The 14214-nt window shown below is 58.3% G+C and overlaps 1 protein-coding gene across 5 annotated transcripts in view; it reads left to right on the top strand.

The window, feature by feature from the left end:
• PEPD (peptidase D) overlaps positions 1-13322 on the top strand; it is a 119152-nt gene extending 105830 nt beyond the window's left edge. For all 5 annotated transcript variants that reach the window (XM_073225961.1, XM_073225963.1, XM_073225965.1 and 2 more), the window contains 4 exons: positions 54-202; positions 8598-8782; positions 12135-12326; positions 12803-13322. In XM_073225961.1, the coding sequence (XP_073082062.1) occupies positions 54-202; positions 8598-8782; positions 12135-12326; positions 12803-12940 (664 nt within the window). In that variant the 3' untranslated portion in view covers positions 12941-13322. The remainder of the gene's footprint in view (positions 1-53; positions 203-8597; positions 8783-12134; positions 12327-12802) is intronic.
• The last annotated feature ends 892 nt before the right edge of the window (positions 13323-14214 follow it).

Below are 14214 nucleotides of genomic sequence, written 5' to 3' on the forward strand. Positions count from 1 at the left end.
GGGAGGGAAGTGTGGGGTGGGGAATGATACCTCTTGCCCTCCTGTCCCTGCAGCCTGTTCGACATGGGCGGGGAGTATTACTGCTTCTCTTCTGACATCACGTGCTCCTTTCCTGCCAATGGCAAGTTCACCGAAGACCAGAAGGCCATCTACCAGGCAGTGCTGCGGAGCTGCCGCGCCGTCATGAGTGCTATGAAGCCAGGTGAGGGCCCAGGCGGCAGGACCACATGGGGATGTGGCTGGCTGTGTGGCTGGCGTCTCTGAGATGCAGGCTGTGCACTGTACCGTCGGTATCTCTCTTCCTGTCACATGCTTGGCCGGGAACACTCTGTATCGTGCTGGGTCCCTGGGGCCACTTCTGGGAAAGCTGACCACCAAGCAGGAGCAGAGCTGGGAATTGGGGAGCTCAGCCCAGGGTCACCCTCAGTCCCATCTGACCCTCTCCACCTGTAAGTCCCCAGCTCACATTGGCTACTGGGATGTCACCATGTCCCCTGCCCTGTCCCAAAACACAGTCCAATCCAGAGAGGGTGTGAGCAGCTCTGGACACTGGCATCTAGTCGGACATGGGAATGAATGCCCTCTTGTTTGGGCCGGCAGGTGCAGCTGGGTTTGGCAGGGCCAGTGTCCAGAGGAGTGATGCGTGGAGGGCAGAGCCATCTGAGGACCTGGCCCTGACAGGCCTCGAAGGCTAGACTCTGTGTTCATATGGAAACGGGGACCAGGGCAATCATTGCACCCCTCTGTGGAGCCTTTATTTAGAAAAGAAAAAGAAGAAAAGGTCCCACGTTCCACAGCTATAAAAGCCCCTGTGGCCCACAGCCAGTTGTTGGGATGAGTTACGTCCGTGGTCCCCAGGAGAATGGATGCTTTTGAGAGGTCCTCAGCAGCTAATGCTTTCAGATACAAACTATGGGCAGCCTTTCTGGATGGCCCCCTGTCTAGCCGCAAGAGCCCCTGTTAGAGGTTAGGGAGCCATGGAGGGCACCGGGGTAGGGGTGGGGGGTGATGCCAGGCCCCAACCCCACACCCTCACTTGCCCAGCAAGAACAGCTTGCTGACCAGATGCATCCCACGACAGGGACCAGGATATGCCCTTGAAGGAAGACAAGGAAGGAAAACCTGGAAGTTGATCTGGTGGGATGACAAGGTGATGGGCATTGCCTGATTTAGCATCTGCAGAAGAAAACAGCATTTGTGCTAATTATTTGTTTAAAAAGCAGCTGCTTCCCCAAAGTATTAATATGGAAAACCTGTGCATGAGAACAGAAAAGTGTAGGATGGGGTGGCCAGTGGCCCCCCTCTGTGTCAAAGAAGAGGGAGTGAGAACATGGATCCACAGGCTTTTTAAAAATCCACATGGAGGTGCAAGAAAACAGCTGAAGGGATGGGCTGGGCCTTGCGAGCAGGGAGATTGCTCTCTGGGAGCCCTTTTATACTTTCTGACCTTTCAGCCATGGAACGCATCACCTGTCACCTGTGGAATCCAGCCTCTATGAAGACATCCATCTCCCTGAGCGAGGGGCACATCTGCCTCCCCCATTTACGCCCTCCCTTACACCAGGCAAGAGAACTGTGCTCAGTTCTGAGCATCAGCCATTTAAATAAGTACTTCAGATGCAGTGAAAGGCTTTGGCTGGTGTGAGCGGGCTGTGGGTGCCGTCGAGTGTCTGCAGGCTCGGCCCCCTAGGAAAGCTTTCCACAGGGCACAGTCTGTGTGCGGGCCAGGCTCTCTCCCCACGCTGCACACTCTGCAAGGGCACCAGGCAGTGTCATCACATCGGCTGAGCAAACTGTCACCTTTCCCTCCTGGGGACTCTTCACCCATGCTTGGCAGTTGTGACATTAGATGTCCCAGAGGCCCAGGTGCCTGGCTGGAAGGGGCTGGTGCCAAGCTCTGCTCCCTGTGAGCCCCGTGGCCTCCATGCCCTGGGCAGGTCTCCAGGAGTGGAGAGTGGGCCTGCTTGGTCCCAAGCCTGCTGTCAGGCCACAGTACAGCAGGATGGAGGGCTTTCTGCCACTTCACAGCAGACACGTCAGGGCAGGCAGAGTAAGGCCGAGGCATGGTTGGGGGCTAGGGGTAAAGGGGGGGATCATTGGTGGGATGGTGGGTAAGTGGGGCTTTGGAAGGGCATCTCCTGGAGCTCTGCTCACCTCCAGCTCCCGGCTTCAAGCTCCTGGCACTGCTTAGCCCCAACCCAGTGCTGAGTCAGGTGGTGGCCAAGCCCTGGCAGACCCCACCTGTCACCCACGTACCCACAGTGGGGCCTGGGCAGGACCTGACCTGGGTGGTGCCTGCCCAGCTGGTGTCCTAGTCAGTCAGCCAACAGAGCAACCTCAGTTCTGCCTAGAAAGGGGCCAGGCCCACAGGCAAGTCCCCAGGGCCCCACACTTCCTGAGAGAGGCCTGTGCTCAGTCCCAGCACTCACCTGGTCACCCCAGTCCCATGGGGCTGCCTGGCTATACCACTCTTGGGGCGGACATGGGGCCTCAGGCCTAGCTGGCTAAGATCGGCTGAGCTGGTCTCTGCAGACTGTATGGGGCAGTCCTCCCCCAGCACGTGATGGGGCACAGGCTAGGCTTGTGCTGGGGCCTCATGGTTCCCTTATGTGGGGGATAGAGCAGAACTCCCCCAGTACCCTCTCCTGTCTAGTACCCATACAGCAAGATTGAGACATGCTGACAGTTACCCAAAGTGTTGAGCCTAACTCCCTCGGGTCCCATGTAATGCAGGCCTGTCAGGGCAGGGGTCCTTGTGTCCACAGAGCTGCTGTGAGATGGGAGCGGGCGCCTCCCCATAGCATCAAGGAGGCTGGGGCCAGGTCGCCCCATGCCCTGCCCTAGCGGAAATGCCCCTGGTTTGTGGGTTTGGCTCCTGGGCCAAAACAAACAGCCACTGAGACTGCTCGACTGCTTCCTGTGGCCTTCCAGGGAAGAGTAAAGATGGTGGGGTCACAGCAAGATGGCCAGAGGAGAGGCAGGGACGAATGATCAGAAGTATGGTTGAGGAGTTGAGGAAGGCAGGCTTTGGCCCCGAGGCCTGGGGTGAGAGGGGGAGCATCCCTCACTGTCAGCCAGCTAGGGAAGGTGCTCACTCAGAGGAAGCATGTTGGTGGGCCAGCTCCTCTGTCCTAGGGCCAAGGTGGACCAGGTAGCTGTGGCACCTGGGAGGATGTCCCCTATGTTGGCCTCACAGGAGGGTCCTGGACACTGAGGCTGCGCACTATTTTGTGGCTGGAATTAGAGCTCTCCATGGCCGCTGTGTCAGGGCAAGCAGACTGCCCTGTCTCCGTGGCACCAGGGAGTATGCTAGTGGGATGAGGTCCCTCCTGCAAGGAGGAGCCATGGTGAGGGCTGGGGCGAGCCTGGCAGCAGGTACCTGGCTGCAGCAGCAGGCCCCCTGCAGCTCCTGTGTCTCCAGCCGCCTTGGAGCACTGAGGTCATCTGTCCACACTCGGGCCTCCTGCAGCCTCACTGTCACTGACCAGCACCCACACTCCTCCCTCCTCCTCCTTGCTCGCCTGCCCACCTTGGCCTCCCTTGCCTAGGCTGCAGGGCCTGCCCTCCTGAGCCCCCACCCCACCAGAGCCCCCACAGAGGTAGTACAGACTGCACATTCAACTCTAGGGACACCACCACTCCTGGTTGTGAAAAGCAGCTATGTCTGGGTCTACACACACGACCCATGGAGTTGTGTGCAGCTTCCCCCACTTCTGGCTCTGCCCCTGGTGTCAGGGTCCCAGCCATTTGGCAGGGGGTAAGGGGTGGCAACCAGCCAATGTGAAGTCAGAAGGAGAGACTCTTGCTGGGAAGTGCCCCTACCCCCAAAGTGGTCTAGATGGCAGGAGGGCACTGTGAGAGCCGTCAGGTGACCAGGTAGGAGAAAGGGACCTGGAGCTGCACTGGCCCACCGTGTGTCTGGTGTGGCCCTTGGTCAGGGTGCCTTGGCGGGCTCTACCTCCCTCCCTGGCAGGGCAGGGGCAGGGCCTGGAGTCTCTGGACTCCCCTGAGGCTTCTTAGAAATGGTGAGGAATGCAGGGGTCCAGCAGACAGAGGTACTACCCAGACCATGGGTGTCCTCTGTGGCAGGCGCTGGAGCAGGGAGGGCTGTACTGAGTGAAGGCCCTGTGTTCCCCCTCTGGCCTGAGAGGCCCCACTGCTAGCTCTGGGAGGGTGGGCGAGTTCCCACCCCCCCTGGCCTCGCTTGCTCCTTCAGGGCTCTCTGCCAGGGTGTTGGGGGAGGGACCACACAGGGACTGGATGAGGCAGCCATGCTCAACTCAGCACTGAGGCCCCTGCAGCCCCGGCGCATGCTGCCCCCTGCCCTTATGCAGGGTGAATGGGTCCCTGGAGGGCCTGGCAGCATACGGGGCTCTGTGGTGAGGTAGGCTGGAAGCCCTCTGCCCCGTGCCACTTCAGCCAGCCAGGCAGCTCCCTGCAGCCCATGGGCCCTGACCTGGGACCCCGGCCCTGGGCCTTCCCGCCTGCACCCCCAGGGCCTGGTGACACCTGTCCCCTGAGGGCCATTGTCTTTGATGAAGTGAGTTCTTTGTCTGGATGTAGCTGTGAGGATGCAGCTCATGGCCCTCTGCTGCCTTCCTGGCTGGGCTCAGGTCTCATAGCCCCCAAGGCTGTCATGCTCTGGGCAGAAGGTCTCAAGGCTATGATGGATACAGTGAAGGCTCTGAGAAGCTAGCCTAGACTGTAGGCCCAACAGGCTCCCTGCCCATCAGAGGAAGGTGAGGCCTCAGGGGGACCAGGTGGTCACAGAAGACCAGCTGATGACGTGGATCTGCTCTGGATACACACTGGGGCCTGGACACCTGGGCTCTAGTCCCTCTGAGCCAACAGGCAGATGGGCAGGGGGCAAAACCAGATGCTACCATGCCATCCTGGGATCTGAGTGCAGAGAGTGGATGGGGGACTTGCCCAAATCATCTGCCTGTGAGGTCCCAGCACTGGCTGCAGGAGAGCCCTGAGGCAGGCTGGAGCTCCATTTAGACCACCCATTTACCAGGCCTGAGCAGGACACAGGCCCCGCCCTGTCAGGGCTTAGAGGCTGTGACCAGCTATGGCTATGCCGGCGTGCTGTCCTGGCAAGGAGGAGTTCTGATGGCATAGGAAGGGGCAGTCAGGGAGGGCTTCTTGAAGAAAGCCTCAGCACAGACCCACAGGAGACATGAGAATGAGTCTGCGAAGGTGAGAGCCTTGGGATGGTCCCAGCTAGGGAACAGTAAATGGTAGTCCTGGGAGTGGGTGGGGGGTGAGACTGAAAAGGGAGGGCAGGCTGAGGAACTCGGGGCTCCCTCCTCAGGGCAGAGACCACCCCATGTTGTAAAGAGGTGGCCCCGGTAACCCTGCTTCATGCAGGATGCAGTGGAGGATGAGGCACTGCCAGGGCTGGGGAGGAAACTAGGCCGGGATCTGGGAGGGTCGGGCACCCATGAAGGTTCCTAGGCTCAGATGTTCTGGAGGACACATGACAAGCTTTGGTGCTTGCTGGGGGCTCGAGGGAAGGCTGGGCAGCTGATGTCCAGTCTCTGCAGTATGGCATCCCTGGTACCAGCAGGACCGCTGATGCATTCTGGCTGTGATGGGGGAGCCTGGAGTCCGGAGGCAGGCCTTGCCCTCCGTGGGCTGGGCCTAGGCGGCTGGGAGGTCCTCTGGTTTGTGCCCACCCTGCAGCCTAGCCCAAGGACAGTAACCTTCACACACTTGAGGGCCCCTGCCCTGGTCGTGGGTGTCGTAACCACCATCCAAGCCAGATGCCGGGGCCAAGTTGCTGGAGGTTTAATCACTGTCACAACCCTAACCACGCACAGGCAGAAATCCCGACTCCCAGCTAAGAGAGCTGTGTGCAAGGCCTTGCCCAAGGGCGTGCAGGCGAGGAAGACTGGAGGCGCCACGGGGACCGCCTGGGCCCGCGTGTCCGGCCCCACGAGGACAGGAGCGGAGCCGAGCTGCCAGTGCGGAGCATGATTTATACCTGATCCTATCCTCGGCCGAAGCTGGCTGAGACCACAGCCCCACTGTGGAAGGTAGCCAGGCTGGAAGTCAGGCCAATTCCCGGGGCTCTCCTTTGGCCACCAGACAAAGGCCTGCCTGAGGGAAATGGAATTGCACTAGAGTTGGGGCATCAGCCACCGCACTGGACACCATTCCTCAGGGGCCAGGCTGACTGGGACAGCTGAGTTTGCAGGGTTCCTTGGGGGGCATTTTTAAGTGGGAGCCGGCTGCAGGGAAGCAGTCTGCACGTTCATCCCTGAATTGGCCGGGCCCTGGTGTCCAGGGGAGGCCACCACTCTTCTGGTGGGGATACACAAGAAGCAAGTAAGCAGACCTGTTGGGCCAGGGTACGAGGTGAGAGCTGCCAGGAGAGAAATAGCCAGGACAGTGGAGAATGCCCGGACAGGGCTCCCTGGGGCGCTGAATTATTATGCTGAGGCCCCAGTGATAAGGAGTCCCAGGCCCAGCCAGGTCCGCAGAGGGCCTGAAGCAGAGAGACCTCAGTGTGCTTCTGGAACAGAGGTGGCCTGCCTTGGGGAGGGCGAGGCGGGATGGGTAGGTCTCAGAGAAGAACAGTGGACTGAGGCTGGGGCAGGCTTGGCTTGTGCCGAAGGACCACAGTGAAATCAAGTGTTGAACCAGGGTTTGGCTGGCTGCAAGTGATGGGTGAATAGTGGCTTACTGACAGTTTGGGGGAGGAGACCAACCTGATCTCCCTGTAGATGTCAGAGCCTTTGTGGCAGCTCTCTAGGGCCAGTGTAGTGGCCCTGTCTGACAGAGACATCTGAGGCTCAAGAGGTGAAAGCTGGCCCAGGTCACCCAGCAGGTGAGCAGTCACGCTGTGGTCTGGTGCCGTTTCCACTGCCAGATGTCATACCATTAGAACAACCTCCCCCCGCCACCAGCTCCGCCTTTGGAGGTGTGGACTGGACTGGGCTCTACCCTGATGCTGCTGTGGCCATAGCCAGGCTCTAGACCCTCATGGCTATGGATATCAGGGTATCTTTCCCTCATGGGCCCTGATGGGTAGCACAAGGCTGGACTCAGAGCTGGACAAGAAGGCGATCTCCAAGGCTAAGGATAGATCCGGGCCTCTTCCACCCCCAGCCTCCCTGCACCTTGGTTCACATGCTGGCCACTGCCCTGTGAACTATCCAGGGCATAGCCCCATGTACCTGCTTGGAGGCTGGATCGGCCCTGAGCCTCCACCCAAACAAGGACCCCAACTCTGGGGCCCATGTGGGGGACTGGTGCCCAGTGAGCCTGTCTGAGAGGTGATGGCCTGTGTCCCAGGTGTCCCAGGCTCTCATTTATTTCTACCTGAGCCCATCTGCCCTCTGCTAGCCACGGAGGTTCAGAGCCGTAAGCCCAGATCCTGGTGGCCCAGGCCTTGCCAGTGCAGGATCCACTGAGGCCCCTCACAGTCAGAAGCCCTATGCCCCTTCTTGCAACAGTGGCCATCAGTGAAGGATGAGGGGGCAGGGCCTGGCAGTTGGGGAGGTCCCTTGGTAGCCAGGGTTGCTCCCCACATGTAGGGGCTGCAGAGACCAGCACTGGCCATCCTCTCTGGCCAGAGCACTGCACAGGATATAGGCCCCCACCCTGTCTGCCTGGCCTCATGTGTCCTGGGGCCACTGCCCTCAGCTGCACGTGGCCTGCCCCAAACTCAACCCTTGTGGGATGGCACAGAAGCTTTGCCAGCCTAGGGCCTTATCTGGTGCTTAGGCTGAGCACCCAGTGCCCTTGAGCCAAACTGAAGGTAGGGACTCCATGAGCCCAGTGGACAGGGTGGGTTTGCCCTGGCGATGGACAAGGCTCTTTGAGGGTGGCTGTCCAAGAGCCCCAGGCTGCAGCCCACAGGCGCCTCCCAGGGAGCCAGGCAGGGCTGAGCCTGAGCCCCACAGAGCAGGTCTGCCCCAAAACTTGGTGCCTAGGGAAGCTCTCCACGGTGGTCTGAGTGATCAGCAGCCGAGGGCTCGGATGTCTCTGGGCTGCCATGGCTGTGGTCACCAGTGCTTACAGCAGGTGGGGCCACAGACCCTCTCAGCCAGCCCAAGAGGCTCTGCCAGCTGCACCTTCACCCCAGAAACCTTTGCTCCCCACTGTGGCTCCAAGGGCAATTCAGCCCCATTCAGGGGTGTTTGGGGATGGCGCTCCCCCAGACCCAGGCTTCCCCCTGGCCCCACAGCCTGAGGCTCTGAGGCAACCTTTGGGCCTGGGCCTTGGTCTGGGGCTCACTGAGGCTGCCCCACAACTATTCTTGGGGACATACTTTTCTCTTCCTGTTGCCCAGGGATCTGGCTGGGCTCTCCTGGCCCCAGAAGCACACACTGGCCATGGTGGGCACAACTTGGGCTAGGGACCACACCTGGCTGGGCCCCTATAGGAGCAGTGCTTGGGTGGCCCTGCTGGCACAGCGATGGAGAGAAAGGGTCTTGAGGTCCAGAGCTGTGGCTGGGAAAGCCCCTCATCTCGGGCTCTCCTGCTTCAGCCAGGGCAAGGGCTTCATGTGTTCCCTGAACCTAGCCCCAGGGAGCCCTGGTCAGGTCACAAGTCTCCACAGCTCACTGCAGCCCTCTCTGGAGTCACAGGTGTCTGGTGGCCTGACATGCACCGCCTGGCTGACCGCATCCACCTGGAGGAACTGGCCCGCATCGGTGTCCTGAGCAGCAACATCGATGCCATGGTCCAGGCCCACCTGGGAGCCGTATTCATGCCTCACGGGCTTGGCCACTTCCTGGGAATTGATGTGCATGATGTGGGAGGCTACCCTGAGGTCAGTGTGGACACATCAGCCCAAGTGGCCTACCTGTGAGCTGTTGTTCAGCCTGATCCTCCCCAGGATGGGACAGGGCCGTGGGAGATGGCTGGGGTTTAGAGGGGCAGACAGGATGAGGAAGAAGGCCCCACCCCTCACCCATTGGTTGGGCCTGGCCCAGGCTGCTGCCACAGTGCTGCCCACCCCCAAGGGCCCTGGGCAATACAGGGGTGTCTCCATGAGTGTGCCCCCTCCAGTGGCCGCCTCCACAGCAGCTGGCACCAGATGGGTGTGCTCTGCACAGTGAGCCTGTGCTTTGCACGGGGTGTAGCACCTGCCCTGGAGGGTGGTATGTGGTGAGGGGGCAGTGCATGGGATCCCAGCAAGGCAGTGGGATCCCCAAAGCTGGGTCTCAGAGCTCGGGCTGGCACTATGTACCTGTCATATCTTCCTGCCTCTGGTTTCATTCATACAGGGGTGATGTGGCTCCAGCAGCTGGTGGCTGGCCCTGGACCCCTCCTGGGACTAGTTGAGCCCAGTGCCCCTCATATGCCCAGCAGCAGACCCCTGCCCCTCCCTGGTGCCCTCTGCCCCCCAGATCCCTGAGTGAGCACACCCCTGTGGCAGCCTCATCTGCAAGCCATCTAGGCCCCCTCAGCAGGGGAGGGAGGCTTGTGGGGGCCTCTCCAGAAGGGCCTGTCCCCTCCCCCACCTACCAACTCTGCCTTGAAAGGACCACCCAGAGGGTGCTGGCCATGGCCTTCAGGAGGCCCTGCTGGGCAGGTGGCTGCAGCCTCTTCAAGCCCCCAGTGGGTGTGGGTGAGCCTGGTCCCCAAGGTGCAGGGGGCTGATGATGCAATCAGTGCATGCCCTGGGGCCCACCAGCCAGTTAGCCAAGACCTGGCTTGGCCTGTTGGCTGCAGGGTATTTTGAAAGCACTACGAACGATTTTGGGGGGGGTGGGAGGAGCGGGGAGCGGGAGTTGCTCAAGAGAAGCATTATTATTCAATTATTTTTTCCTCAAGTGTAAACAGTTAAATTTGGAGAAACAAAATCAGTTTTAATTTCCTAATTTCTATCCATCACATTGTGCACAGGGAGCCAAGAGCAGGGCCTTCCAGACATTGTTAACTGAGGTTCGTTATTCATTAGTGGCCAAACCACTTTTTTTCCACCAGAGAAAATTGGCAGCAAACTGTTTTTATCTTTTCCAGTAAGCAGCCCTTTGTGCTCACAGAGTCTACTCTTCTGACAGATAAACATTGTGGAAAAAATATGGCTTTTCCTATAAAAGTCATTTGTTTTATTTCAGGCCTACAGACATATCTGGGTCTCTCTGTTCAGAGCCCAGTAAGCTGAGGCCCTGTCAAGCCTTCTGTCCAGGCGGAAGCCTGTGTGGATGGCCTGGGCAGGCCCCCAGGCTCCCAACAAGGCCTAAGTCCCTGGGCCAGGGAGCGTGGGGGCAGGCCTCTCCCATTCTCGGCCCTGCTCTGGCTGTTTGGTGGACCCCATAGGGCAGACTCCAAAGAGCTAACACTCTGAGGGGTAAGGTCGGGCTGGGGCAGGCATCCCTTCCATTCTCCCCTCACCCCCAAGGTGAGTGGTGGTCCTAAAATTGTCTGGAGGGAAGCCTGAGCCTACACAGGCTTGAGCACACTGCCCCGTCCCCAGGCACAGCACCACTGAGGAGGACCTGGGAGGCATGAGTTTTTCAGGTCTCTGCCTCTGCCAGGCCCCTGATTTTGACAACCTTGGAGTGGAGAGAAAGGAACAGGCACTTAGATGGCGACATGAGGTAAGCGATAGGGAGTGCCAGCACAGGCACAGACCAGATGGTAGGGGCAGGGAAGTCCTAGAGCAGAGACCCCCCCCAATTCCCAGCTCTAACAAACAGCTTCTGAGAGGGGACAGGCCTTCCTCACAAGTACCTCTCACCCGAGCACGGGGACTATCATTCCAGACTGGCCCCTTCCATGGCCCCACCCTCCTGCCTTAGCTCTCCAGGCAAAAAGTATTGTGGGACCAAATACCACCCCAGACAGGTGTCTGCCCAAAGCATGACCCATCAGAGGTCCCAGGGCCTCAGTGTCCTCTCACCTGCATCCCAGCCTGGCTCACACCAGCTCAGGGTAGCTGTGCATGCCAGTTCCTAGGTGTGCCTGCTGTCCCCACCCTTGTGGAGTCACGGTCACAGTCTTCCCTGCTGTGCCCAGCCATGGAGGCTGAGCCAGCCTGTTTCTGGTTACCTTACATGAACCACTAATTGAAGTCTGATGTTCTTGGCCCCCAAACAGTCAGAAAAGACAGCTCCATCTCCAGTTGCTGGGCTTCCAGGGAAGAGCCATGAGCGGGGCAGGGCAAGCCCGGAACCTGACCAAAAATCTTGATCACTGTCCACTTGCTCATAGGCCTCAGTGCAGGACCAAATAGGTACCTTAGGGACCTGGGGAAGGCAGGGCAATTTCGGTAAATGTCCTAGGCACCGCTTGTTCTCATAGCCCACGCAGCCTGTCGGTTATACCTGTGTGAATGGACAGGCCTGGCCTCGGTGTGTACTTGGGGCGGGGGATGGGGAGTGAGGTGTCCTCTGCAGGAAGCAGCTACCCCTGCCACTCACTTCTTCTCAAGGGCTGGGAGCTTTACCCAGGGCTCAGCTTGAGGGCCCAGAGCACATGCAAGGTACAGAGCGCCAGAGTGTGCTCCTTGGGGCCCCAGCCCCAGGCCCTGCACACAGGGTGTGCATACATTTGTGCACATACGTGCCCGAGCTGGTGCTGGCAGGCCCATCCTGGTGACAGCACCTGCCCTTCTCCTGGAAGGCCACATGTTTTTTAGCCTAGGGGAGACAGGCCTAGCCCTCCTGGGGTCGGTTTCTACTTGAGTTGCCTGGAGGAAAAGGTGTAGCCTCCTTAAGAGCTTCTTCTTGGGTTTGGCTTCTGCGGTTCCCCTGCCAGGGAGAGGGCCTGGGTGAGGGAGCAGACACCCAGCCATCCCTATGCACCAGCACCAGGTGTCACGAGGCTCCTGCAGACAGTTCTGAGGGCAACAAGGGGCAGGGACACTCAAAATCAGGGAAGGATGGGGCACAGAGAGTGCAGGGTCTTACCTGAGGTGCCCATGGCCAGCACAGCAAGGATGAGTCAGGCCTAGAGACTGCCATGGTCAGAAAGCCTCCCCTGCAGCTCTGAGACCTCATGGGGCTGGAGCCAGCCCCCTCTGCAGATGCCTGCATGGGCAGAGCAGGGCTTGCTGCATGTCCCTTTGTGCCCATCTGCCTTCTGCTGTGGCAGTGGCCCTGGGCTGGAACTAATTGTCCCCCTTGGCCTAAGCCAGCCTGGGAGCCGCCAGTTGGGTCCTCCTCTCCCCATAGGGCGTGGAGCGCATCGACGAGCCTGGCCTACGGAGCCTACGTACCACTCGACATCTGGAGCCAGGCATGGTGCTCACCGTGGAGCCGGGCATTTATTTCATTGACCACCTCCTGGATGAGGCCCTGGATGACCCGGCCCGCGCCTGCTTCTTTAACCGTGAAGTCCTACAGCGCTTTCGTGGTTTTGGTGGGGTGAGTGCCCATAGGCCCCACATCCTTGCTCCCAGAATGCCCAAACCCCTACATGCAGCCCACTGCTGCATGTCACCTCCTTGTCCCAGGACAGGAGCTCTAGTAGGAGGGACAATCTTGACTTCTCACTTGAGGAGGTCCTGGCTTGCCCTTTCTCATGATCTGTCACCGGACAGGTGTCCACAGAAGAAATGTTAATTCTACAAGACCCCTGTCCACTCTAGGGCATCCCATCTACTTGGCAAGGTGCAGGGGGCAAGGACGGGTGGCAGGTGGCACAAGCAGATGGCCCCAGGGGAGGAGCCTTCCTCTGCACAGTCACTCTCAGAAGCCTTGAGGCTGGTCCCTTCCATCCTGGGCAGTACTGACCGGTGTTCAGGGAGCCCTCCCTGTGGCTCCACCTAGAGCTGTCAGGCCTTAGCCTCTAATCTAGCACACAAGGCCAGCTCAGAAGTAATGGGTGTCATCTGCCTCAGGTCCGGATCGAGGAGGATGTTGTGGTGACTGACACTGGCATGGAGCTGCTGACCTGTGTGCCCCGCACAGTGGAGGAAATTGAAGCATGTATGGCAGGCTGCGACAAGGCTTTTACTCCTTTCTCTGGCCCACAGTAGGGCCAGCTAGGAGTGCCCAGTGGAACTGGGGACCCAACCTTGCAACCTCTTTTCAGGAAGGGCAGCCTGATTGGCCCTCCTGCTTTGAGCAGTGGTGCTTGGAAATCACATGCCAGCATCAACTTTTGACCATACCAGGTAGTGCTGTTTCCTAGGGGGAGAAACTTTGTTACCAACTTTCTGCACGATCACACCCTGAATATGCTCCTACCTTGCTTAAATGATTTTAAAATGCTAACTGAAATAGTTCTGTTCTTTAGTAGCAACTAAAATGTGTCTTGCTCTCATTTTGTATTCTGCTCAGGAAAGATCTATTTCCAGTGTTTTCTCACAAAAATCAATATGCAGAATGGAATTTGCAATAAAAGGTTTCCTAAATGGTTCTTTGTGCACAGCTCCCTCTATTCTTCAGCCCATTGCAGATGAGCACTGCAGGCTTAGACCTGTCACTACAGAGGAAATTGTCACTAGAGATCCCAGGGCCCAGGCAAGGTCACTGCTGAGATCCCAGGGCTCAGGCACGTAGGCACAGCTCTGAGACCACGCCTTTGCAAACGTTAAAAGGTGAACCCTAGGGTAAAAAGCCTTTTTGATATGGTTACTGCCTCAAAGGTAGGTATCTGAAGACGACAGAATTAGTAGCATAGTTACTTAAAACTTGAGATTTGCAAATTCCTTGTCCTTGATTTCCTTTTCATGCGGGACATGATAGCTGAGAAGCACTGCCGCCTAAGGCAACACCATGCATAGCAAAAGTGAGCTTTCTCCTTCCCTCCCTGTTTGCTGAGACCATTTGTGTTCCCTAAATATAAACCCACTGACCAAATCTCACTTTGAAACCGTGAGCCATCCTGGGCTCAGCTGGGCCAGGAGCTTGCCAGTGGCAGACTACCTGTCCTTTCCACTGCTTACCCAGTTCTCCCACGGCCCCACAGAACTGCCTCCACCCCTAGAGCCAGCTTCTAGAATTCTGTACACCATTCTAGGTTTGTCTCCAGTGCTCTCATCCAGGAGTTACCAAGCCAAGGTGAAGGGCAAGTCAGAAGAAAGGACATGAGAGGTGCAACCACGAGGGGAGGTGGAAAAACTGCGTGGCCCAAGATAGAGCCATTATAAGCTATCACTGAAGAGTTCAGTACAAATTGGTTTCTTCCTGTGGCAGTAACATGAAAGCACTTGTGACGTGGCCACTTTAAAATTAAACAATCTTAGTTCCAAATCACTATTTATCTTACCTGCTTTTTAGATGTATAACATCCATTTTTTAAGGTTTT

This window comes from Manis javanica, chromosome 17 (genome assembly GCF_040802235.1).
Source record: "Manis javanica isolate MJ-LG chromosome 17, MJ_LKY, whole genome shotgun sequence".
Taxonomy (NCBI): Eukaryota; Metazoa; Chordata; class Mammalia; order Pholidota; family Manidae; genus Manis; species Manis javanica.